Here is a 27,704-nt window from a genome sequence, read left to right on the forward strand (position 1 = left end):
CCCTTGACTATGAGCAATCCTGACCAGACAAGTTTTCATCTATCTCTCGATTACATTGCATACTTTCGCATGCAGCTACTAGATGGCAAGACCTATGCGCTGACCTCTGATGAGATGTTACATCTGGGGTTTGCACAAGTCGGCGGCTGCACCAACACCATCTTCACCAAAATGTTTGGTACCGTGTAAAGGCCACACCTCGTCAAAATTGTGAAATGAAAGTGTGACCCTTACACGGGTCTATACAGTGATCGATAATGCCGCAAGTGCTTCCTTTTACCCTAGAACACAGACAAAAGTTGATGGTCGAAGGACCAGGCAGGACTCCGTAATGGCTCAACAATAGACCACATTCACCCTATCGATCAGGTGATAGTGAAATGTGTGGAATATAACGAACCCTTATGTATAGCTTTCATTGATTACGAGAAAGCATTTGATTCAGTCAAAACCTCAGCAGTCATGGAGGCATTACAGAATCAGGGTTAGACGAGCTGTATGTAGAAATACTGAAAGATATCTATAGCGGCTCCACAGCCACCACAGATCTCCATAAAGAAAGCAACAAAATCCCAATAAAGAAATGCGTCACGCAGGGAAATACGATCTCTCCAATGCTATTCAGAGACCTGGATTGGGAAGAATTGGGGATAAGAGTTAATAGAGAATACTTCAGCAAGCTATTGCTGGAGACGAAAGATCTGATCAAGATCAAGATCAGATCAAGATCTGATCTGCAGGGCAAAGGCCTCTGCCATACTTCTCCAACTACCCCGATCATGTACTAATTGTGGCCATGCTGTCCCTGCAAACTTCTTAATCTCATCCGCCCACCTAACTTTCTGCCGTCCCCTGCTACGCTTCCCTTCCCTTGGAATCCAGTCCGTAACCGTTAATGACCATCGGTTATCTTCCCTCCTCATTACATGTCCTGCCCATGCCCCATTTCTTTTTTTTGATTTCAACTAAGATGTCATTATCTCGTGTTTGTTCTCTCACCCAATCTCCTCTTTTCTTATCCCTTAACGTTACAAACATAATTCTTTTTTCCATAGCTCGTTGTGTCATCCTCAATTTAAGTATAACCCTTTTCGTAAGCCTCCAGATTTCTGCCCCGTATGTGAGTACTGGCAAGAAACAGCTGTTATACGCTTTTCTCTTGAGGGATAGTGGCAACCTGCTGTTCATGACCTGAAAATGCCTGCCAAACAAACCCCAGCCCATTCTTATTCGTCTGATTTTTTCAGCCTCATGATCCGGATCCGCGGTCACTACCTGCCATATTTAGATGCATTCCTTTACGACTTCCAGTGCCACGCTACCTAGCGTAAACTGCTGTTCTCTTCCAAGGCTGTTAAACATTAGTTTTCTGCAGATTAATGCTTAGACCAACTCTTCTGCTTTGCCTCTCCAGGTCAGTGAGCAGGCATTGTAATTGGTCCCCTGAGTTACTAAGCAAGGCAATATCATCAGCAAATCGCAAGTTACTAAGGTATTCTCCATTAACTCTTATCTCCAGGTCTCTGAACACCTGCTGTAAACACGCTGTGAATAGCATTGGAGATATCGTATCTCCCTGCCTGACGCCTTTCTTTATTGGGATTTTGTTGCTTGCTTTATGGAGGACTACGGTGGCTGTGGAGCCGCTATAGATATCTTTCAATATTTTTACATATGGCTCGTCTAGACCCTGATTCCGTAATGCCTCTATGACTGCTGAGGTTTCGACAGAATCAAGCGCTTTCTCGTAATCAATTAAAGCTATATATAAGGGTTATATATATACTTATTATATATACTTATATATATATATATACTTAAGGGTATATATATACTTATTAATCAGTAATCCGACTCCGAGTTCTTGTCTCTCCGCTAAGCCCCAGTAGCACAGGACGTGCCCGCTTTTTAACAATGTATATGCATCATTTGTCCTCCTGACTTCACTGAGCCCTATTATATCCCATTTACTGCCATCTAATTCCTCTAATAGCACTGCTAGACTCGCCTCACTAGATAATGTTGAGGAGGACGTCGGGATGAAAACTTGGGAGGTTTATTTACATTATTTACAGTGAGAGTCAATTAACAGTCGCAAAGTCATTACGGGCCGGCAGCAACTCAGACGCTGCGGCCCGTGGCAAGAAGCACGAAAGAGATGAATCAAGGTTGCTCTAGGAATGCTCTCGGTCTGGGTCTTTTAAGCTCTTCGATGTCTCGAAGACACGTCACGTTCGGCCAATGGGAGAGCCCGCTCAGGTGACGCCATTTTCGGCCAATCGGCGAGCCCGCTCAGGTGTGGTCATTTTCGGCCAATGGTAGGTGCCTGTGCGATGGTGTCACACCCGGAGGAGAGGGTCGCTGCTTGGTCCCCAATTGTATGAAGGCTTACTTCTCCGTGCGGTCTTGCCTTGCTGACTTGCAATGCGCCGTCACAATAGGAGTATGGGGGCGACGCTGCCAGGGTTTCACGGTGCATTACACCCGTCTTGCCTCTTGGACCAAAGTTACCTGGAACAGTGCCAGGCTCGCGCTTCACTTTCGGGAAGAGTCCAGCAGTGAATAGCTCCACCAGCAGCACGCGAGGTGGGGGCCGCCAACTTGTTTGCACGTGCCACGCCTCGGGAATGGGGTATCCGTGCTTCTGCGCTTCTTAATTAGCTGTGTCGCGATTCGATGTGGTCTGGTGAACTTGAAGGAGGCTCAGGAAAAAGGTCCCGTATCTAACATTGCTAGACTCGCCTCACTAGATAATGTTCTAGCGTTAAACGTTGCCAGGTTCAGATTCCAATGGCGGCCTGTCTAGATCCAGGGATTCTTACCACCCTCTGCTGCGTCGCAGGTCTAACCGCTGCCATGGTGAGTTGCTTCGCAGCTGAAGGGGACTGAGGGCCGGGGTTTGATTATTGTATTCATATAGGAGGTTGTGGCCAAGTGCTGCCCCAGGGTGGCCAATCCTGCTCTGGTGAGGGAGTGTGTTACCGGTTCTGGTCACCGGGATCAGACCGCATTCCAGGCCTGTTTATGCAATTTATCAACATGCGGATTTCTTCTTCTTTTTTTTTTAATCCGGTGAAAAATTGCGGGGCACCGGGATTCGAACCACGGTCCTCTTCCATGTGAGGCAGATGTTCTACCTCTATGCCCCCGCTGCACCTTTAAGAATGAGGCACGCATATTAGGTGGATGTTTAAAGTGGTATTAAACAATACTGTCCACTGCGAAGCTCTGTGACAAGGTACAGGGAACGTCCACCTCCACCAGATATGTTACGTAGGAAGACGCAGACAAAAAGCTATATACGAGTATATTTACAAGTGAATACGCTGCACTTGGCCAAGAGGCAACAGCCCACGCTAGCCTCTAATCGTCCTCGTCGTCTTCACCCTGCTTGCTTCTTTGTCATCGCAAATACTATTCCGTAGCATTATGCTTACAAAATGTTTCCCACAACTAGACAAACTCTTTACCGGGCAACCAAAAAGTCCTTGAGCCTGAGTTTTATAAGGTGCAACCAGGGTCCTTCAATACTTTCTAGCTGGTCGTGAAGCATCCACATAACACGATATATAACACTATAACGCTATATAGCACCTGCAGTGCACACATCATGGCGCTGGCGCAAGTAGAAGGTGGACTGGAGCAGACGCCAAACGGATGTCGAAGGCATTATGTGCATACACTTGCCTTGCGCAAGGGTCGAGGGCATGTATTGGCACGTGAATATTGTCGACACAGCATGCAATTGTCGCCCTGTTTCTGTGCAGTGTTCAGAAACTTAAAAACAAACTATTTCTAAACAACTACAATGCCTTGTTTCATTTCCAGGTTCAACTGCGTTCACTACAGTGGCTTAATTCATCATTAAAATTGTACGCTTGTACTACTCCATTGTTACAAATCGAAAACAGAGTTCATGTTGCACATTCATGTAATTGCACATAAAAAAGCCTGGGTTTCAATCTGACAAAGCTAACCAACTGATTAGTAAAATAATTACCATGTTACTAAACTTATTATCAATTATTACTAGATTATTCTTCAATTACGTAATTGTTATAAAATAATTGCTAATGAACTGCTAATTACCAACTAATCACAAAATTAGCAAAGCTAATCATCTGATTAACTAATGAAAGAATTAGGTAATCGCTAAATGAATTATCAAACATAACTTACTATTTAGTCTAACAACTACACTAACTAAATAATAAGTAACGTAACAAACTACAGTAACAAAACAAGCTCAACCAACAAACTAATTACATAATAATTAAGTAATACACCAACTAAACTAATTAAATAAATAAGGTAAATAACAAGACTAATGAAACTAGTAAACCTAACCAACTAATTAACTAAGTTATCTAACTGAAATAACAGTTATTCACTAATACGTTACCTAACTATAACTAAGCAAATATGATTATCGTCTTAACTAATCAACAACAAACCTCAATATAATGAACCTAGAGTTAACAAAATTTAAGATGTAATGAACTATTTTCATTTCCCAATCTTAGTAGTGTATTTATTTTTTTTTATTTAACAATGTAACTTCGTCGCAAGGTTTAAGTTTTTGGCCATTTCAATTATGTACTTCGAGCCTGTATGGCCTAGTAAATCTAGCAAAAAACTATGTCAGCCAAGGCAAAAGTTATTTCAAGCATCCTTCTGCATGAAAACTTTGAGCGGCAAAACCATTGTCAAAGCGCACACGCCAGGACGCGGTAGACAGGAAACACCACTGTGCCATTTGTCGCATCAGTAAACAAGAGCTGACAATTCCTCCTCCGCAAGAGCGAACACCCTGCAATGCTGCAATCTGCACAACACATGCTGATGTTGTTTTACATGCTCAACCTTTGGAACCTCAAATTAACGAAATTCGAAATTTCGCTGCAAGTTCAACTTTGATATATCAAGGTTCGACTGTAGTTAATAACTAACACTAACTACCTAGACAAAGTGCAAATAGAGACTGCCCAATGAAACAGTTTGTGCAAGGAAGGCTACTAGGGGGGAAGGGGGGCAACGTCAGACATAAAACAGTGCCGTGTACAATTTAATCGCTAACCCATCGCCCATTAAATTATTTTGCCAGAAGTTCCAATTGCATGTTCACTCTACAAACAAGTTGAAATAAATGTGGGCCTTTCCTTGTTGCAGCCATCTGGCATAGCAGATTGTTCACCTTCTACCTGCGGCAGCACGTCTGGTACCCCCTTCTATTTCTATATGAAACATCCAGGGCAGTTTCATGACCAGATGAAAAGGACTGAAGGACTTTGGTTTAACTTTCGTCATAGATCTCAAATAATATTACAGCTTTGCATTTTTGCCTTTTATATCATTCTGTTTGAATTGGTGAAGCACGATAATGCTTACTTTTACACTTTGAAGGCAATACTAGTTTATAAATGCATTTGAACCAAGATCATTCTTCTCTTTAGGTTTGGGACCTGGCAAAAGAAATCACTGGTGTTTCTCACAGGACAATACAACTCCTCCTTTGATGCTTTCAAACAGTCAAACATTACAGTCAAACATCAAGCAAGGAGTGTAAGAGCTTGTACTGCAGCATATGCAATGATGGTGAGGATTGTCAGAAAGCAGATAAAGGATTAAGGGAATGTCAGGAAGAGATTAAGGGAATTGGGAAAGGAGTTTGCATGAGTAAAGGTTGAAACAGAAACATCACAAAACACTATCTGGGCATGCATTCGATCACAGTCCAGAAGGCACATGCTTTGGATGACCTTATGAAGTCTAATCAGTCAGATGTGCCGTACACTTCGCAAGTATTTCTATCAGGAGTGGCATTGTGCAGGGCTGTACACTGACAACACAATTCCCCAGTGAACAAGCTTCTGATGCCAAAATGATTGAATTCCGATTTCATTAGTCCAAAAAGCGAATTAATGTGGCTGCTACATTAATCAAAAGGGGCCCCAGGCATGGTTGCAGTATGCGCTAGTACATCGTTGACTGGCAAAACAGCATTGGTTTTCACCTACTAGGGAGTGAAAGTGAATGGTCAAACCACCTGAGGGACATTCTGGAGAAGAGGGCATTACCCTGGAAGCAATCTCACTTCGAAGGTTGATTTCAGGCCTGTACACAGGGACAAGGTGTTTCAGCAATGGAGCAGCAGCACCCAGTTTTCGGACTTGATCAGTTTGCACGAGCTGCCTTGTTCACCTGACTTATATGCACTCAACTTTCCTGTGTTGCTTGAGGGCAGGGCCTGTGTTACTTTACACAAGAATTTGAATAGCCTGCAGCATGCCGTTCCAAAGTAATCGGACGAAATCGATGAACAATATCTCCGTTCCACTGTGGATGCATTCTCGAAGAGTTTGAAGGCCTGCACCAAGGCACAGGAAGGGCTTTACGAACTGTGGCCATTTTTTTGTAGTCCTCAGTGTTTCAATAAATTGTTCATTAAGTTTCCCACCCATACCTTTCTTTGCAAAAACCTTTTAGGCACCCAGTAATTAAAAAGTTTCATTCCTGTATGAAGTAGTACATTGTAGAAAATGTGAAGATCAACATAGTGATCACGGTTGTTTATATTTTTGTGTGCTCGTATAGCAAAGATTACCTACGCAAATTTGTAAACATGTGCTTGCTTCAAATGTTGCATCAGAACAGTTGTAGAGAATGTTAAAAACACCCTATGTGCTGATTGCAACTCACTGTGCACCTGAAGTTTGGCCCAAATGGTGTAATGACTCACCTTTCGAGAACCTGGGAGCCCCTCAGACTCCGTCAACAGGTACGCAAATGGCAGCAGAATGAAGATGGAGATATTGGAGAAAAGAAAGATCTCGTTCCAGAGTCCTGTGCCAGGAAACAGACGCCCGCTCAGTGCAGCAGCCGCAAATAAATGGGCCACAATATAAAATGGGCTATGATGTACAGAAACTGCACAGTTGGTTATCGGGGATGCCAAAGTGCTCTGTATTAACTTCGACCCCATGGGGTTATATTAAAGTGCAGCCAACCTTACGGGAAACAGTGTTTTTGCATTCCACTACAATTGAAATGACTTGGCCAGAAATTGTCAAATCATGCTAACTTTTCAACTAACAAATATCAGCCTTGGTAATACTATTACCATGATAGAGTAGAACTTCGTTGATACGATTCTGTTTCGTACGATTTCCCAGTTCCAATGTTCCCAACCAAGAACACAAAAAATGACCCAATACAGTTACGCTTCTTTTTTTACTAGTTAATACGTTCCCAGAAAATACAGTCAAACCCGAATATTTTGAAAGATTGGTTATATTAAACACATAGATTATCGCCTTGAAAATCCTGTGCAAATGCATAGGAAAGTTGCGTCACATACCGAACTCTAATTTCGCAGGTCATTTGACAATCGAACCCCTCGCCACACACTGGAAGGTGTGCTTTCCCCAAAGGCGCAGGCATCTCCTATGCCCATGTTCAGTCGTTCGCCGCGAGACGCCATGTGATGTTTGCAAGCTGCGTGCGCAGAGAAAACTGGCTTGGTGACAGCTGGTCTAGAGCAGCGCTACGCCCTGGAATGTGCGCTTTCCCCAAAGCCCCTCACATCTCCCGCAGTCATTCGATGTGCGATGCCGCGTGATTTATGCAAGCCACATGCGTGAAAGAATGAGGAAACCGGCTTGGCAACGGCCGATCTAGAGCAGCGCCGTGCCCTGGAAGGTGCCCTTTCCCCAAAGCCCCTCGCATCTGCCGCAGTGATTCGGCACGCGACACTGTGTGACGTTTGCGAGCTGCGTGCGCAGAGGAAACTGGCTTGGCGACGGCTGGTCTAGAGCAGCGCCGCAGCCCTGGAAGGTGCACTTTCCCTAAAGCCTTTCGCATCTCCTGCGGTCGTTCTGTGCGCGACGCCGCGTGACGTTTGCAAGCCACGTGCGTGAAAGAACGAGGAAACCAGCTTGGCAACGGCCGGTATAGAGCAGCACCACGCCCTGGAAGGTGCACTTTCCCCAAAGCCCCTCAGATGTCGCGCGGTCGTTCGGTGCGCGACATCACGTGACGTTTGCAAGCCACGTGCATGAAAGAACGAGGAAACGGCTTGGCAATGGCCAATATAGAGCCCCACCGTGCCCTGGAAGGTGCGCTTTCCCCAAAGCCCTTAGCATCTGCCACAGTGATTCGGCGCGCGACACTGTGTGACGTTTGCGAGCTGCGTGCGCAGAGGAAACTGGCTTGGCGACGGCCAGTCTAGAGCAGCGCCACACCCTGGAAGGTGCGCTTTCCCCGAAGCCCCTCGCATCTCCCGCGGTCGTTTGGGGCACAGCGCCCCAGGGCATTTGCAAGCCACGTGCGTGAAGAAACAAGAAAACCGGTTTGGCAAAAGCCGGTATAGAGAAGACACAGCCAATGGAGCCGTAGTGGGGGAGACAACGCGAAAAAGCGAACAGTGGTGTGAGGGAGGCACGCACGGCACATGCCGCCATTATGGCCATTACTGCCGAGTGCTGCCAAGCTCTCTCTCCGTCCTTCGCTCTTTTCTTTTTCTCCTTTGTAGCAGTACGCAGGTGCCAAAAAACCAGATCAGTGCATGCCACACAGAACACCTGTCACTTTCTCTTGCGTGTGGTGAACATTCCGTGGGTGGCGTGTGTGACATGCGGCTTTGTCGTGTAGTGCAAGCTATGGCGGCTGCAAACGTAAACAAATGGAAAATTTTTTACTTGACAAGCAAGCTGGCGATCATACAGAGTGTCGAAAAGGGCAAGAAGAAGTTCTCCATAGCTGGTGCATTTGGCATTCCACGGAGCACTTTAAGTACGCTGCTCAAAACAAAGGAAGATATCAAGCTTAAAGCAGCTGAGCAAAGTCGCTCTGGAGCATGTCGTGCGCGCCCTGCGGCTTTTGAGAAAGTTGAGAAAGCATCGTATGCGTAGTTTCTGGAGGTCCGAGCTAAAAACATTTTCGGGAATGGCCCTATGTTGATGGAAAAGGCAAAATGGTCCGCAGCTGCTCTCGGCGAGAAAAACTTTTGCGGTGGCACTGGGTGGCTGCAGAGGTTCAAAAGCCGCCACAGCATTGTCAAAAAAGCCATTTCAGGCAAAGGTGAAGCTGTCAGCAACCAGAAAATGCAACAGTGGCTTTCTGACGAGTGGCCGAAGATCACCACGAGTTTTCTTCTGCAGAAATGTTCAATGCGGATGAGACTGGACTTTTCTGGCAAATGCTGCCATGCAAGATGCTCGACCTCCGAGGGAGCACATGTCACGGTGAGAAGATGAGCAAAGTGCGCATTACGGTTTTGCTTGCAGCAAATATGGATGAATCTTGCAAGCTGAAGCCATTGGTGATTGGAAGAAGTATGTCGCCTCGGTGCTTCAAGAACTGCAAGGAGCTTCCAGTACACTACAACTTTAACAGGAAAGTGTGGATGACATGGCAGCCTTTTACGGAAATGCCTTAAGGCATGGGACACTGAATTGGGCAAGTCAGTCCGCCAAGTCTGCCTTCTCGTCGACAACTGCTCGGCCCATCACACCACTTCCGAGCTGCAGAATATAGAAGTGAAAATTCTCCCGCCTAACACAACACCGACGTTGCAGCCACTGGACCAGGGCATTATAAAGGCGCTGAAGGCCGGCTACAAGAGTAGACTTGTTCAGCAGTTCCTTATTTACCTCCCCATAAGAGTCAATCTGAAGGCTAACCTGTTGGGGGCCATTCAGATTATCAGTGGCACCTGGAACAATGTGAAGCACGCCACCGTGGCCAATTGTTTCCACAAAGCAGGTCCTGTAGTGGCCATAGACCACTACAGTCCAGAAGCCTCAGATGAATAGGGATATTTGCACAAGGCATTTCGTGACTTGTCCCGTTTTCCAGGTGTTGTCCCACATGAAGTGACTGTTGACAATTTTGTCGACGCTGACAGCGACGTTCAAGCTGTAGCTGCTCTAGCTGACGAGGACATTGTGGCAGGAATTGCTGGCATCCAACAGGAACGCAATTCCATGGTGATGAAGGCTTGATTGGCCAGCCTGATTCAGCGTTGTTGCCGTGGAATGAAGGGCACCAGACAATTGCACCTGGAAAGTCTCAAGAAGATCGAAAGCAGTGTTTCCAACTTTATTTCCTAGAGCAAGAAGCAGTCATCAAAGATTAGTGATATTGTTTTCTCTCAAATAAAGTGTGCTTTCACATTGTGCATATGGACTTCGCTGTTTTTGAATGCTCCGATAAGTCACCATTTGTCGCGACCGCAAGCAGCGTCTCAAGACAATTTCTGTATATCGAATTATCGATACATCAAACTATTTCGCAATCCCCTTCGAGTTCGACATATCCAGTTTCGACTGTACTATCTTTCAGCATCAACATGCAGTGCGTTGCCTAGCTGTGATCATACAATGCATTTTCTGGCCACTAAATCCCATATGAACAAGAAATAGCGCGAAGCACACACAATCGAAAGCAGTAGGTGCCTGCAACAGCAACTTCCCTGCAGCACTCACCCGCCCGTCTAATGTGAAAATTCCACCACTCACTCGGTTTCCTGTTTCAGTACCAACAAATCTCCTCATAAGTCGTCACCATTCTCAGCTATCGCTACCAAACCTATTGCATCTTCACCTATCTGTTTCACGGTGGGCGTGGCATAGGAAACGTGTTGCCAGCTTTTAATAGGCGATAAACCCAAAGGCACGGTCCGCTGCTGGGAATGGCAGCACAAAGTAAGCATCACATTTTGCTCTCGCTCACAGCATTTCCGGCATTGCCCACCAGCTTGATTTCACTTTGGTTTTCCATCACAGTCTTAAAACGACAGCACAAATCTCAGGCAACCTGCGCCTCATGAGCTCGAGGCACATCAGCTTCTCATGCTGCAACAATTCTCGCTGAGTGGGCATGTCCAAACTTCCCACTAAAATGCTCCACCTGAAAGAGCAGCTGACCCAGGCCGAATTCAATATAAAAAAATTCTCAATATAACAAAGTACATATTTAACTTTTTGTAACCTCCCGTCCATAAAACACCATGTGTTTAGAACCTCACTATAACAAAGTGTTTTTGCATGCAATTTCACTGCTGCCGCAATGGAATGCCGAGACAATAAATCGAACCTTCCATGGATGCAGATGGTCAAATTATTGAAATACAAGTGGATGCTTGCAAACGCACCTCTCCAACTGCGCACCGCACGACAAGAGGGACCACCAAAGTGGAGTCGCATCATGCTTCGTACAAAGTCCAAGTGCGATAAACCTTGTTGCGCCCTGCACACTGTTTGCTTTAGGTGCAAGTGAAAGTGGGCGAGGATGAGACAAAGATGGTGACTTCACGAGTGCCGTCTTCCCATGCAAGCAAAGGGAAAATACTCAAATACTCACGTATGGTGCAGAAACCTGGAGGCTTACGAAATAAAACATTAGGTTTCTTAAAACGTCACCTGTGGGAAGCCCCTCAACACATCAGACTACAAGCATACATCTCCATTATCAGAACTAAACTGGAATACGCATCGCCCATCTGGAACCCTCAAGCATATTTAACAAATGCCATCGAAGCTGTACGAAACCGGGATACCAGATTTATTCACTCTTCATACTCATACGACGTTAGCATGTCATCTCTAAAATTGCAATCAGGTTTGTGGGATCTTTCTGCTCGCCGTGGCATTGCCAGTCTTGTTTTGTATCACAAGTTCTTTTATTCACCCCTAAGACAAGAACCATACATCTGCGCCCCCCCGCCACGCAGATCCCATCGCATCAGTCACCCTCTTCAAGTTTTGCGTCCACGAGCCTGTACTACTACCTTCATGAACTCATTTCTTTCACGAACGGCAACTGAATGGAACAGCCTTCCCCACCATATCGCTGCCATAACCTGTCTATCCACATTTTCGACTTCTGTAAACGCCTGCATCTTGTAAACCCCACCCCTTATGTAACACCCCAAAAGGGGTCTTTAAGGAAAATAAAGTGATGTGATGTGAATGAATACTGTGGAATGCTCTCGGAAGAAATATTATTTCAGTAAGTACAAAAGCATCGAACGTTCGGTGAGATGATGAAGTGATGAAGTTTCCGAAGGCTGCGAATGTTCACATGCGCAACTTTAAAACTGCTGGTGGAGGCATCAGAAAAAAAACTATTTACAACCACAAAATCAGTGCATTTTATACTCTCTATGTCAGCCATGTCTTGGCAATCTTATCCAAATTCGAGAATTTTTCAACTCAACTGAAAGGTGCTCCCTTAGACATTCTCGCCAGAACCTTTCCGTTTCTCGTCCACATGAACTTATATCCATTTTCCTTTCCTTTGGAGCGGGCCAACCGGAAGAGCTCTCGGTTCATCTGCATCAGGTTTTCGTTAATGAACAGACGAGGAAACTTCTCCGGCTGAGGAAGATCCAAGAGACCTTTCCGAGCACAAAACGATTTTTCTTTCACTGAAGTGTTCTGTACTTCCACAAGAATAGGCGGGCTAGTGCTAGATTTATTCTGGGTCGGTAAATGATGTATCCTGCAAATTTCATCTTTCTGGAAGTTCCTTAGGCCCAGCTGTCCAGCTAAGTCGCACATGAAAGACTTCAAGTCTTTGCCAGGTTTCAAAGGGAGGCCATGGATTTCAAAATTGCAACGTCTGCCATATTGCTCAAGTTAATTTATTTGCACCATCGTTTGTTCTAGAATTTCAGCCTGACGGGCGACTGTACTGGAAAGTGACTCCACTTGAGCCCGTTGATGAGACACTTCAGTATGATAAGTAGTCACAGTAGAGAAAATAGAATCATATTTTTCAGAAAGGAAATCGATAGAGGCTTGAATGTCGGTCACCGTATCAGCCATCTTTTCACAAGTTGCCTTGAAAGAGAGCAGTTCCTCAACCCTCACCATGAGCGTCTGAACAGTGCTGGTTAGTTGGTCCAGTTTGGTATTAATATTCGAGAAGTGGGGGCCAAGTGAGCCATCGCTATGACTGCAACCGGTACCAGACCTACAAATCTGACATGTCCATGTTTCACGTTTATCAGCGGACATTTTAGTGTAACACTGTCTGTTATCGCAGAACAGTGTTTCCCTAGATGGAAACTTGCTTTGCAACCGGAACATACAAGGAATTTGCCCTCTACTGGCTTGTCGCATACCGAACACACAGAAGGTATTGCAGTGCAGTGCAGTCAGTGGGCTGCATGGGACACGATAGGACTTTATCACACTTGTACTCTATAAGGAATATGATGCTGCTCCGCTTCGGCTCTTAGTGGCACAGCACTTTATTTGAGAGGTAGTTTGCAAGCAGCCAATTCAACCACTTGACTATCTGCATATGTGGAAGTTTCGATTTATAGTCTCGGTATTCCTTCACGGCGGCAGAGAAAGTTCGTGTACAAGTTCGCGTTCGTGAAATCGTGTACAAACACACTTCATAACAATGAGGTTCTAAATACATGGTGTCCTATGAAAAAGAAGTTACAGAAAGTTAAATTTGTAGTGTCGAGAAGTGTGTTGTATTGAAGTTCATGATATCGAGGTACAACTGTACCACCATCTAGCTGATTGACATATGGAAACAACAAAACTAATTGCTTGTTTTTTCTTTTGCTTTTTGCTGCTAAAGAAAATTTGGGCAGGGGTGTTGGGATATATAAAGTTCACATTTCATGCCCAGCTTTAATATCTGCAACATTAGGAGGAATAAATATGTTTCCAATTAAGCACAGGTCACCAGAAGTGGGCTTACCGTGGATGAGTGAACTGTTGAGCCACTGCATGTAGAAGCTCGACGGGTAGAGCAGCAGCACCTCGTTGCTGACAATGGACACAGGCAGAAGCAGTGCTGCCCCCAGGGACACCGCAAGACTGAAGCAGCACATCCAGAGGCTGCGCACATTTTCCTCTGACATTTGATTGTTTCACCACACAACCCTAAGGGTAAGTGTAACAAGGAAATGGATGCATTTTAGCAGCTTGACCAGACCCAAAAGGCAGCAATGAAACAATCAGTTCAGGAGACTTTCTACTAACATTAAATGACACTAACAAGAAACTGGGTTCAGTCCACCTTCATAGCTGCACAGCCCTCTTGTGGGATACATTTTATTTTTATTTATTTATACAATACTGCGGGCAAGAAGTCCAAGCAGGGTGAGCAAAAAACAAAGATGATATACACAGAAGAACAAGATGAAACAAGTGTGTAACACGTTTTCCACACAAATTGCTTGGTCGTAAGGTAGACGATTAAGAAAAATTTTAACTTGATTACAATACAACTATAATAATACACGAAATAACAAGATTTACACATATTATATACAGCTCACGGGCGCTGGGGGTATGCTTCAGTTAGTTTATTCCAGTCATCTATTGTTTGTGGAAAAAAAGAGTACCGGAAAGTGTCAGTCCTTGCGAAAATAAGTGTTAGAGAATGAGGGTAGTGGTGCCGAGTGGGTCTGCGCACTTTATTAAAAACATTTGCCAGTAGACGCAGCACACAGGCAAATTTTGCCTCTGGAATGCTGGCCCTTCCTCCATAGAGGGCATGCACCATTATTTGAGGGCATGCACCATTATTTGAGGAACAAGCACCCAATCAAGATGGTGGTCTTTACCACAAGGCAGTCCCAGCTAATGAGTTCACAGACAAAGTCACTGAAATTTGCTGTGTATTGGCAACCCTAGAATTCGTTACTTATGCTAGCAACAGTGGCCAAATAAGCAAATATGGCTAGGACATCACAGTTCACAGTGGCTCTTTTGTTTGGTGCTGTGCTCAAGTTTCTTCTTTGCGGCGTAGAATCGAGGTGTTTCCTCAAAGCCGAAAGGGTCATGCTGCCGATGATCTCTGATTAGTCTAAAGGCTCTCAACGACGAAACCACAGAAATAGATACACTGTGTGAGTAAACATTTGGCCTGCCTAGCGAGCTGCATCAGTGCTTTCTTAAAGATAAAGAGCCTTTTAAGCAAGACTGACGTTAATAAAAGGAAAAGTTGGTGCATAGCAAGCCTCTCAGAAAGGTGCAAGCAGTGTTGCTCTCCACTGATACAGATACGATAATTGAGTGTTTTCAACATCCATATATGCAACTCCGCACTGTGACTCATGTTGCAGTGTACCACATAGCACACCAGAATATATAAGTAGTAATGTCTGTCGTGCTTTCAGAAGGTAAATACAGATATTGTTCACTGATAGAACGAGAATGAAAACCATTAAGTTATGTGGTCAGTGTATCTTGGGATAAAAACAAATGAGAGTTCCGTTTGTTAGTCAGGGTGCCCCTTTCTTTTCATAGTTAGCCGATACGTGTGATAAGGTCATCTGCGTCCGATGACTGGTTTTTGTTCACACTCGCAGTATGCAGTGTTCAAGGCAAAGCCCGGACATGGGAACACAACAGGCACCTGCTGCCTGTATAAATTCTCATACCCCATTGAAATGTGAGAAGTGAATAACAACCAATTGGACCAAGTTGCATTTTTTCCAACAGGTTTCTGAAATTTGGCAACGGTTTTCTTTTGAGTTGCATAACTAGGAAACAAATTGAACCAGTTGTAATTGAATTTAGCTGTGAGCACAGAGTCAGAAAGCAAACTAGCGGCGCTGTGCGCAGGTCGAATGCTCCAAATCTGGAACGAGCGCTGTTTGCAGTAGCTTCTAAATTTCTCGCGGCCATATAACCTGACAACACCCCCGTCCTCAATGAGAAAACAGCATTTTCTGCTTACACCGCTTAACTAATGCATGCTATCAAAACAATATATTGCCTTAATGACATAACATAACTTAACATAACAGGCATAACATGTGTCATAATCAACTTTAGACCTTCCGAGATAGTGTTCCTGCTACCGGTGCCTATGGATAAAGTACATCATCGAGAATATTTCTGGTGCTTAAGGCATTAGTAACACTAATGCTGGTGCAGAAACCTAAGCTATCCCGAGCAAATGAAGCTTAAGCATACATCACTAATTTATAGAAGTGTCTGCCTAAATGTCTAAACAAAGCACAATCCATGATTTGAAATGCCAGCAACATATTTAATATATATAAAAGGACAGCAGTGGTCTTACTCGCTGGGAATAAAGAAGTCATCTCGAGTGAAGTGGTTCAAACAAAGTACCATAGTGTCAGTCATCTTTTCTCAATGTGTAAGATTATTATCAATGTCGGTCTCTGATGCACATTGTCTGCTTCTTTAGGGCAATGATGAAATCGTACATCATGACAATTCATACATCATATTTCTCAAATAGTGCATCATGACGATTTGAGAACTAAGAGGCATTCCGTACATGAGGAAACCCCCTCATTGCTTCAAGCCAAAACCTGGATTGGCTGTTTCTTGGAGCAGCCACTAGGGAGCGAACAATTACTTAAAACCACAAATATATATGAGGTACATGTTTTAGTTTATCATTAACAAACTTTTTAAAAATCACTTCTTGTGCTATGTTCCTCACACAGGCAGAAGACATTTTGTGCACAACAACTTAAAGTAAATATTTCACTAATTAACATTTTATTGCTAATATATTTTAAACTAATTACTTCACAGCCCATCTTGCAATTTACGAATTATGGCGAGCTACTTAACGCATTCAGAGGATGACACCCATTTCGAGATACGCATTCCCAAAGCTTGCAATGAAAAGCACAGGTGTTCCAGTAACTTTTGAGCTTCAGTGAATAAAAAGACGTTTTCTTAAAGGGACATTAAAGGCAAATATTAAGTCTAAATGGACTGTTAAAATATAATTCCAGAAACCTCACAGAGCTTGTTTCGTGCAAAGACTTAATTTAAGAGAAAATCATGTTTGAAGGGTCCGCATACCTTTAGCGTAACTCAAATACCCTGCCCCCGAGCAAGGAGTGGTGACGTTGCATACAACATCACCGCCCTTTACTGCCATCATGAAGTAAAATGGCACCCAGCAGATGGCGCTACGATTTTCTTAGCAAAGAGTGACACCGAGCCAAGACAGTGTCAGATTCGCCGCTGCAGCTGTTCTTGGTCAAGCGGCATGGACCGTTCGGGCATCCCACGACATCACATGGATGCGGAATTCTCTGCTGCTTGAAGCTTCTACAGGGTTCCAGAGCCAGCAAAACTAGCACAGACTGTGCGATAATGACACTACTGAAACACAAAAGCATGGGCAGCACAGAGTCAAGTGAAAATGAGACTTCTCGACTGGCCATGTTGTTGTCAAGAGTAATGTGAACGATCTAATAGAACTGGACAAGTAGCATTTTCTTCCGTCTTATAATGTAATGCAATGATCTCAGTAATGCGAGTGGTTGAATAAAAGTGAAAGAATAATAATGAAGCATGCCAACATCATCGGACTAGTACTTGAATGTCTTGGGCAAATCTCTAATTGTGTCCCACATTTACCTAGATTTTTTTATTACTAAACCTGTTCTGGTTAGTATGTTGATTAAAAAAAAAGGTTCTAAGCCTCCCTAGAAACACTAGCATGGAATGACTCCTCCAACTGGGGCTACACAACACGACAACCAGACTGTTGAGGCACAGTGAAAAGCTCAGTGGTGGCGTAGAGGTAGATCATCCGCCTCACACGAGAGGACCGTGGTTCGAATCCCGGTGCCACGCAATTTTCTGCCAGATTTTTAAAAAAAATAAAAAATCCGTTTTTGATAAAATTTTATAAACAGGCCTGGCGTGCAGCCTGATCCCGGTGACCAGAACCAGTAATGCACTCCGTCACCAGAGCAGGATTGGCCACCCTAGTGCAGTACTTGGCCACAACCTCCTAAATGAATACAATAATCAAACCCCGGCCCTCAGTCCCCTTCAGCTGCGAAGCAACTGACCACGGCGGCAGTCAGACCTGCAACGCAGCAAACGGTACTCAGAATCTTTGGGTCCAGACAGGCCGCCATAGGAATCTCAACCTGGCAACGCTTAACACAAGAACGTCATCTAGTGAGGTGAGTCTAGCTGTGCTATTGGAGGAATTAGCGGGCAGTAAAAGGGATATTATAGGGCTCAGTGAGGTTAGGAGGACAAAAGAAGCATTTACAGTGCTAAAAAGTGGGCACGTCCTGTGCTACCGGGGCTTAGCGGTGTGGGGATGCACGACTCTCACGTGTCCCATGATATGTTGTTTTCCCTCGTAGCTCCGGTCTACTGTAATCCGGCTTCGGCGCGTGGCCTGGGGCCCGCGGCGGTCAGTGTGGTTGAAGCACAGTACGAGAGATGGCGCGAGTGTTGCGCTGCTAATGCCACCTCACGGCGGGGTTACTTGGGCCCAGAAAGGAGAAGGCGCTTCCTCTTTGGTTCGCAGTCGGCAAGCTGCATGGACGTTCCGCGAGTGCACCAATCCATGCTTCTGCGAGACCGTCTCGTTCGAACGCGCCACCGTTCGCGTGTCTGTACATGTGAACGACCAGGCATTGGGATCCAGTATGGGGCGAACATATTCGCTCATTATCCGGTTGCAGTGAGTCGAACTTCTTAGATTTGTCGCGCACATGTTTTGCGGATAGCAACTTGGCTAGGAGGCATTTATCTATGAAAGGTGCAATAAATGCCTTTGTGATTGTTTGCACTACTGTGTTGTCGTTCCTTTGTCCCAAGAGCATGGGTGAGAACCCAACAGCGGAGAGACGAGAACTAGGAGTCGGATTCCTGATTAATGAGGATATAGCTGGTAACATACAGGAATTCTATATCATTAAGGAGAGGGTGGCAGTTCTTGTGAAACTTAAGAGGTACAAATTGAAGGTCATACACGTCTACGCCCCTACATGCAGTCATGATGACCAGGAAGTCGAAAGCTTCTATGAAGACGTGGAATCAGCGATGGGTAAAGTCAAAACAAGATAAACTATACTGATGGGCGACTTCAATAACAGGGTAGGCAAGAAGCTGGCTGGAGACAAGTCAGTGGGGGAATATGGCATAGGCTCTAGGAAATGCAGGGGAGAGTTATTAGTAGAGTTTGCAGAACAGAACAATATGCGGATAATGAATACCACTTTCCGCAAGCAGGATGGCCGAAAGTGGACATGGAGGAACCCGAATGGTGAGACTAGACATGAAATAGACTTCATACTCTGCGCTAACCCAGGCATCATACAAGATGTGGACACGCTAGGCAAGGTGCGCTGCAGTGACCATAGGATTATAAGAACTCGAATTAGCCTAGACTTCAGAAGGGAATGGAAGAAACTGGTACATAAGAAGCCGATCAGTGCGTTAGCTGTAAGAGGGAAAACAGAAGAATTCCGGATCAAGCTATAAAACAATAAAACAGATATTCGGCTTTAACTCAGGAAGAGGACCTTAGTGTTGATGCAATGAAAGACAATCTTATGGGCATCATTAAGGAGTGTGCAATAGAAGTCAGTAACTTTGTTAGGATACCAGTAAGCTATCACAGGAGACGAAAGATCTGATTAAGAAACGCCAATGTATGAAAGCCTCTAACCCTACAGCTAGAATAGAACTGGCAGAACTTTCCAAGTTAATCAATACGCGCAAGACAACTGATATAAGGAAGTATAATATGGATAGAATTGAACATGCTCTCAGAAACGGAGGAAGCCTGAAAGCAGTGGAGAAGAAACTAGGAATAGGCAAGAATCAGATGTATGCGTTGCGTTAAGATACCAAAGCCGGCAATACCATTACTAATATGAATGGCATAGTTCAAGTGGCTGAAGAGTTCTATAGAGATTTATACAGTACCAGTAGAACCCACAACGATAATGGAAGAGAGAATAGTCTAGATGAATTTGACATCCCACAAGTACTGCCGGAAGACGGAAAGAAAGCCTTGGGAGCTATGGAAAGGGGGAAGGCAGCTGGGGAGTATCAGGTAACAGCAGATATGTTGAAGGATGGTGGGCAGATTGTTCTAGAGAAACTGGCCACCCTGTATACACAATGCCTCATGATCTCGAGCGTACCGGAATCTTGGAAGAAAGTTAACATAATCCTAATCCATAAGAAAGGGTACACCAAATTCTTGAAAAATTATAGACCGATCAGCTTACTGTCAGTTGCCTACAAACTATTTACTAAGGTAATCACAAATAGAATCAGGAACACCTTAGACTTCTGTCAAGCAAAGGACCAGGCAGGATTCCGTAAAGGCTACTCAACAATAGACCATATTCACACTATCAATCAGGTGATAGAGAAATGTGAAGAATATAACCAACCCTTATATATAGCTTTCATTGATCACGAGAAGTCAGTCGAGACCTCAGTGGTCATGGAGGCATTACGGAACCAGAGTGTAGACGAGCCGTATGTGAAAATACTGAAAGATATCTATAGCGGCTCCACAGTCACCGCCATGAAGAAAGCAACAAAATCCCAATAAAGAAAGGCATCAGGCAGGGAGATACAATCTCTCCAATGCTATTCACAGCATGTTTACAGGAGGTATTCAGAGACCTGTTAATGGAGAATACCTTAGTAACTTGCAATTCACTGATGATATTGCCTTGCTCAGTAACTCAGGGGACCAAATACAATGCATGCTCACTGACCTGGAGAGGTAAAGCAGAAGGGTGGGTCTAAAAATTAATCTGAAGAAAACTAAAGTATGTTTAACAATCTCAGAAGAGAACAGCAGTTTAGGATAGGTAGTGAGGCACTGGAAGTGGTAAGGGATTACATCTACTTAGGACAGGTAGTGACTGCAGATCCAGATCATGAGACTGAAATAATCAGAAGAATAAGAATGGGCTGGGGTGCCTTTGGCAGGCATTCTCATATCATGAACAGCAGGTTGCCATTATCCCTCAAGAGGAAAGTGTATAACAGCTGTGTCTTCTCTGTCTTACCAGTACTCACGTATAGGGCAGAAACCTGGAGGCTTACGAAAAGGGTTCTACTTAAATTGAGGATGACGCAACAAGCTATGGAAAGAAGAATGATGAATGTAACATTAAGGAATACGAAAAGAGCAGATTGGGTAATGCAACAAACGCGAGTTAATGACATCTTAGTTGAAATCAAGAAAAAGAAATGGGCATGGGCAGGACATGTAATGAGGAGGGAAGATAACCGATGGTCATTAAGGGTTGCGGACTGGATTCGAAGAGAAAAGCGTAGCACGGGGCGGCGGAAAGTTAGGTGGGTGGATAAGATTAAGATAGAGCTGCCGCCGCCGCTGCTGCTGCTGCTGCTGATGATGATGATGCTGATGATGATGGAACGCTCAAATTAGTCGGCTCTCACTCACAAAGGCAGGCACCGAGATCTTACTAGAAGCAGGCATACAGCCCCTCTTCATGCCACCAGAGAAGTCGCAACTACGCACAAATGTCAAGAAGGCAATAACAGTTGATCCAATCCCAAGAAACATACATCTGACTCACAACAAAGGGTAGAGAAAAGAGAGAGCCAAGGTAATCCTCTACAGCATCAAACGTAATGAAACGCAAGTCGTCTTTGATAACGCGGCCAGATACTGGAATCGAGGCACCTACGCGGTCTCCATGGTGGACACCCATGGCTCGCTTGTCAACACAGCCACGGTAGTTACCAACTTCACTCATGACGCAGGAGAAATGGCCATTGCGGTGGCCCTTCAAAGCTGCAAAGGAGCCTCTGTCATTTACTCGGACTAAAGAACAGCCATTAGAACCTTCTCGGCGGCCCTCGTCTCTTGGAAAGCAGCTACGGTTGTCAACAAAATCTTCTTCCAAGAAACGGAAGTAGCAACCTCATATCCCCTCATATCACATGGTTCCCAACCCACATGGGCAACATTTCCGGACATCCTGACTGTAATCCAAACGAGCAAGCACACCAACTGGCGCAAGAACTCGCATTCCGCGTCTGCGGTCCACCCCCCTCGCTTCAACCCAGCCTGGAGGGACCTAGACAACAAATACCTGCTCGTGTCATACCACTGTTAGATACGGGACCGTTTCCTGAGCCTACTTCGAGTTCCCCAGACCACATCGAATCGCACCACAGCTAATTAAGGAGCGCAGATGCACGGATTCCACATTCCCAAGGCGCGGCACGGGCAAACAAGTTGGCGGCCCCCACCTCGTACGCCGCAGGTGGAGCTATTCACCGCTTGACTCTCCCCGAAAGTGAAGCGAGAGCCTGGCACTGTTCCAAGTAACGTGGGTCCCGAGGCAAGACGGCTGTAATGCACTGTGAAGCCACGACCATGTCGCCCCCACCTGGCTATTGTGAAGGCGCATTGCAAGTCAGCAAGGCAAGACCGCAGGGAGAAGTAAGCCCTCGGACAATTGGGGACCCAGCGGCGACTCTCTTCGCCGGGTATGACACCATCGCACAGGCGCCTACCATTGGCCGAAAATGACGACACTTGAGCAGGCTCGCCGATTGGCCGAAAATGGCGTCATCTGAGCGGGCTCGCCCATTGGCCGAATGTGACGTGTCTTCGAGACACCGAAGGGCTAAAAAGACGCAGTCCGGGAGCAGCAGAAGAGCATTCCTACAGCCTTCCTTGATTCTTCTCTTTTGTGCTTCTTGCTGCGGGCCGCAGCGTCCGAGTTGCTGCCGGCCCGTAATGACTTTAAGACTGTTAATATACGCTCACTGTAAATAATGTAAATAAACCTCCCAAGTTTTTCATCGCGACGTCCTCCTCGGCTCCTACACCATGAAATCAATACAAATCAGATTAGAAAGATTAGAATGTATAATTTTTCTTCCTCACCCAAAGCTCGAAAAAGCACAGGCCATCACTTACAGACAGTTACAGAACATACATCATACCAACGACACTAAGCAGGATCAATCCAGACCTTTTTACTGAATGCCCACACTACGGCCATGACACAACAACTTCGAACACATGCTCTGGCTGTGCCCTGCCAAAGCGGGCACGGACTTTCCTGACCAGTCCTCCTGGGGCTCAGCGCTCAGAAGCACAGAGCTCATCGCTCAGCTCAAGGCTGGCCAGAGGGCCTGAGCTGTCGCCGAAGGACTCTGTCTGCCAGCCCCGACATGGGTGGAGCCGCCAGATTGATTAATTTTTTTTTCCTCAGGACCTAAATAAAGTTCGCACTCACTCACTCATTACTAAACCTCTGTTCACAATAATATTGATGCCTTACGCATTCTCGAGCAGTAATCTATCACTTTAGCTTTATTTAATATTTGCGTTTGGTGTCCCTTTAAGTAAGGGGAAGAACAGGGCATTTTTATGGCAACTTTGAGTAGAATAGTTTGGTGCTAATTTCGAAATTGGTGCTAGGTTCAAAATTAGTTCCAAGTAGATGAGCCTGATGTGAGATTACTGGCTTCAAATTGTGTATTGCAATATGTGCACTAATGCAATTAGTTGAAAAATTACTAAAATTTGGTTAATTGGTCAATTATGAATATTGGGTGCAATTATGCAATTAAGCATTGGCATATGCATATAGTGGGCAGGCCAGCAGCAGTATCGGCAACATGTTCAGCAATCACTTCTGCTTTGCTCTACAGGTTCTGGCAGCCCTTCTGAGCGGACCGCTTCCACTGCATGGCTGCTTCTCAGCAGCGACGTGTGTGGACTAGACCTACAAGCCTATGCATCACGGGAATCATTGGTGGCCCTGCAACTGCGCATCAACGACAATTGACGTGGATGTTTTCAATGAACTGACTGCAGAAACTCTGGCACGTGCCAGATGTTCGGTGATTAAGGTGCCCTACGTTCCATGAGTAAGAACATATTGCTCTTTCTCGACAACTGTGACGTCACATCACGTGGCTCGCCGAGCTCTTTTAATAGACCGAGCAACATCGCCTTTCATCAGTGGGCAAACCAGAAGCAGTATAGGCAACATGTTCAGCAATCACTTCTGCTTTGCTCTACAGGTTAGTAAAAGCATTCCTATGTAATGTCATCCTATGTAAGATTACCTGTTTTTGTTGCTGCTGCCCTGCCCACAGTGTATCAATTGTATTTTGAAAAATACTGTTTGCCTACTAAGCTACTTTTTTCGGGCGACATTAAGACAAACCCAGGACCTTCTGAAAAGGAGCTGCTATCAGAACTACTAGATGGCCAAAAGATGGTCCAAGGAACTATTGTAGGAATTGTCGTTACACAGTATGAAATCAAAGAGCAAATCTCGACACTAAGCAATAAAATAGATGACACTGAGCAACAGTTATCCAGTTTGGGCTCACTGCCGAAACAAGTAAGTGAAATAAAAAAAACAATTACAGAGTTTGACAGTCAATTATCATTTCTCAAAAATAAGGTGGATGAATTAGAATACCGAAGCCGTCACAATAACCTTATTGTTTATGGATTTGAAGAGTGGGAAACGAGACTTTTGAAGAACTTGAGAAGAAGATAAAGGATGACCTAATAACAAAGAAGATACCTAGGTATAACGCCTACAGGTATTGAAAGACTTCATAGGCTTGGCTGTAAATCTTAAATTATGGGGTTTTATGTGCCAAAACCACTTTCTGATTATGAGGCACACCGTAGTGGAAGACTTCGGAAATTTTGACCACCTGGGGTTTTTTAATGTGCACTTAAATCTTGGCCGTAAATCTAATGGGAAATCTAGGCCAGTTATTATAAAATTTCTTGACTATCGGAAAAAGACGTCCATTTTACATGCATCCCACAAACTAAAAGGCTCGTCGTTGTCTTTGTCCGAAGACTTTTCAAAGCGCGTTTGTGAGGTGCGTAAACTTTTGTGGGACAGTGCCATGGAAGAAAAAGCTAGCAGCGCTAAAGTAAAGCTGGTCTTTGATAAAATAAGCATAGATGGTATTCTGTATGCCTAGGATACAGAAAAAAGAGTGCATCAGATTGACCAAAAGGAAAAATAAGTGACAGAAACAACACGATACTACATCCTTGATAGTCCTGAACGTTAACTGCAGAAGTGTAATTAATAAGGCAACCGAGCTTGAGGGGCTTCTTCTTTCTAATAATTCTGACATTGCTGTGCTGACTGAAACTTGGTTACATGATGACATTTTTGACAGCTAATTTGTGCCTGCTGGGTACAATGCACTCCGGAAAGACCATATTGGTGGAGGTAGTGGAGCCTGTATTATCTACAAAAAATCATTAGTTTTCAGGATGCTTGATGTGTCAAATGTTGAGTGCATTTTTAGTAAAGCTTATTGTGGTCAAATCAGGTACATCATAGGCATGATGTACAGGCCCCCTTCCTCTTCCCTGTCACTTTTGGATGATTTAAAAGTTTACATGAACACGTATATAAAACCTGGCGATCGGATAATTCTTACTGGCGCTTTCAACCTACCTAATATTGACTGTTCCACGATGTCCCTCATAAACCATAATGATAAAACAGGTGATGCTATGTTGGATATAGCATTTGCTTTTGATTTATCTAAAGTTGTTGGCGAGTACACTAGGATACACGACAGTTCTAAATCTACACAAGACCTTTTCTTGGTGATCGGATCTATTAGTACTAAATCAAAATGCGAAATTATCATGGGAATCTCCGATCACCAGGCCGTACTCCTTACCTTATCTGACACTGCTATAGACAGAAATCGAAAAGACTCTTGTTTTCCTAACTCCTCACGTGCAGATGACACATCGATAATCAGTGTCTTATCGTTTCATTTTGATAGTTTTTCAAAGTCAACAGCAAATGTAGATGATTTGTGGATTTCCTTCAAGGATCTCGTATTGATGTGTATTGAACATTTTGTGCCAAGCATTATTAAAAAGGTAAAACGCAAGAATCCCTGGATTTCTCGTACTTCAACACAAATGCACAGAAAATTAAAACGATTGAAAAAGAGAAAGCAAGCAGTTAACCGTCCTAGGTGTCTGCAAGAAAACATTTCCGTTCTTACTTTTCAATATAAAAGTCAGATAGCACACGATAAAGAAAATTATTTTGGCAACTATGTTGGCTAACTTTATTTCAACTTCAGCAGAAAAATTCTGGCGCTCAATTTCTCTGGTATCCAGAGATTCTCATGCATTTGAAGTCAACGAAACTCCAACCCATGAATGAAAAAGGAATATCATCTGCTTTTAATGAATACTTCAAATCTGTTTTCACTAATCATAATGGTATACTGCCCACTTTCAAAACATGTTTACCTCCGATGTCTGATCTTGTCATCAGCGAGCAAGGTAGTATTAAAATGCTGTTGAATCTCGATACCCAGAAGTCCCCCGGGCCCGATAACATACCAAACACATTCCTAACTAGGTATGCAGAATGGGTAACCAAGTACTTGTTTATATTATTTTCAAGATCTCTAAACGAAAAACAGGTTCCGAATGACTGGAGGACGGCCAGAGTTCTACCAGTACATAAAAACGGTAAAAAAGCATCAATAATTATAGACCAATCTCACTAACATCGACAACTTGCAAAATTACGGAGCACAAAAACATGAAAAACAACTTGAAAAACATGATTTTATTACAAATCTTCAGCAGGATTCCAGAAAGGTTATTCTACTTGCACTCAATTAGTCCAAACTGTACATCACTTTGCTTACTCTATTAATAAAGGGAACCAAACAGATGCCAAATTTATGGATTTCGCAAAAGCATTTGATAAAGTTTCTCACAAAAAGCTGCTTTCCAAAATAATAGCACAATAAAAAATAAGATTACTGATTGGATTTCCGCATACTTGAGTAACCGTCAACAATATGTCACATTTCGTGATCATTCATCTCATCTCTTTCTGTTGACTCTGGCGTCCCTCAGGGTTTGGAGCTCGGGCCACTTCTATTCATCATTTATATAAATGACATTGTAAAAGACATTCCAGTTCATATTAAATTATATGCAGATGATTGCGTGCTCTATTCAGAAATTAAAACCATAGCAGATCAAACAACAATGAACGAGGCCTTCCAAAAGATTACTGAATGGTGTGGTGCCTGGCAGATGCCAATAAACTTTCAAAAAACCGTTTGCATGAGAATAATCCGCAAAAAAAATCTCCTCATATTCCAATATTTTTTTGCTAACAATATCCTTTCCGATGTTGCACAATACAAATATCTAGAATTATGGATTACTAACGACCTTGACTGGACTAAACACATTCATTAGGTTATAAGCAATGCTAACCGTAAACTTTTTTTTCTGAGGCGAGCGCTAAAGCTTTCCACACCCAGAGTTTGGCTCCTAGCTTACAAATCAGTTGTCCTTCCAATGTTAGATTATGCGGCGATAATTTGGGATTCATTTACTAAAACGAACATTAATAAAATTGAAAAAGTACAAAAGAAAGCAGTTCGTTTTGTTTACAATAACTTTAGCCACACATCAGTAACTGATCTGTTAAATAGGGCTGGTTTGATATCTGTATCCAAAATAAATCGCATTTCCCGACTTAAGTTCTTATACCAATTAATCAAAGGTTTTTTTTTAAAGATTAATATTGATGGACTAATATCCTTCTGTTCAGGTTACACTACAAGACAACGCCATAATCTCACAATCATCCCTTTTCGTCAGCGTAAGAAATGCTTTAAATATTCATTTTTTCAAGAACAGTAACGGAATGGAATCTGCTTACTAAAGATCAAGTACCACAGCAATCTCTGACGTCATTCATCAGAAGCCTCACTGTCCATTAACATCTATTTTCTGTTGGATTCATTCCCTGCTGCCCATAGGGTTACTAATTTCTTATTGTTATCAGCTTTATGCCCCTTACATTTTGTATTACTGTATTACTCAACATTTTATATGTTCCTGAATAAGATATGCCATAAACCTTACTG

General features: G+C 43.9%; 1 protein-coding gene across 8 annotated transcripts in view; it reads right to left on the reverse strand.

Annotated features, from left to right (window-relative positions):
* Positions 1–27,704, reverse strand: part of lili (LMBR1-like protein lilipod) — a 306,045-nt gene that overhangs the window by 206,513 nt on the left and 71,828 nt on the right. For 3 of the 8 annotated variants that reach the window (XM_075693930.1, XM_075693927.1, XM_075693933.1), the window contains 2 exons: positions 13,723–13,862; positions 6,740–6,843 (listed from right to left, as the gene is read on the reverse strand). In XM_075693930.1, coding sequence (XP_075550045.1) covers positions 6,740–6,843; positions 13,723–13,855 — 237 coding nt within the window. In that variant the 5' untranslated portion in view covers positions 13,856–13,862. Of the gene's footprint in view, positions 1–6,739; positions 6,844–13,722; positions 13,908–27,704 lie in introns of all 8 variants that reach the window. The other 5 variants (XM_075693928.1, XM_075693932.1, XM_075693931.1 and 2 more) reach the window with 3 other exon arrangements.

Source organism: Dermacentor variabilis, chromosome 5 (genome assembly GCF_050947875.1).
Source record: "Dermacentor variabilis isolate Ectoservices chromosome 5, ASM5094787v1, whole genome shotgun sequence".
In the NCBI taxonomy this organism is placed as follows: domain Eukaryota; kingdom Metazoa; phylum Arthropoda; class Arachnida; order Ixodida; family Ixodidae; genus Dermacentor; species Dermacentor variabilis.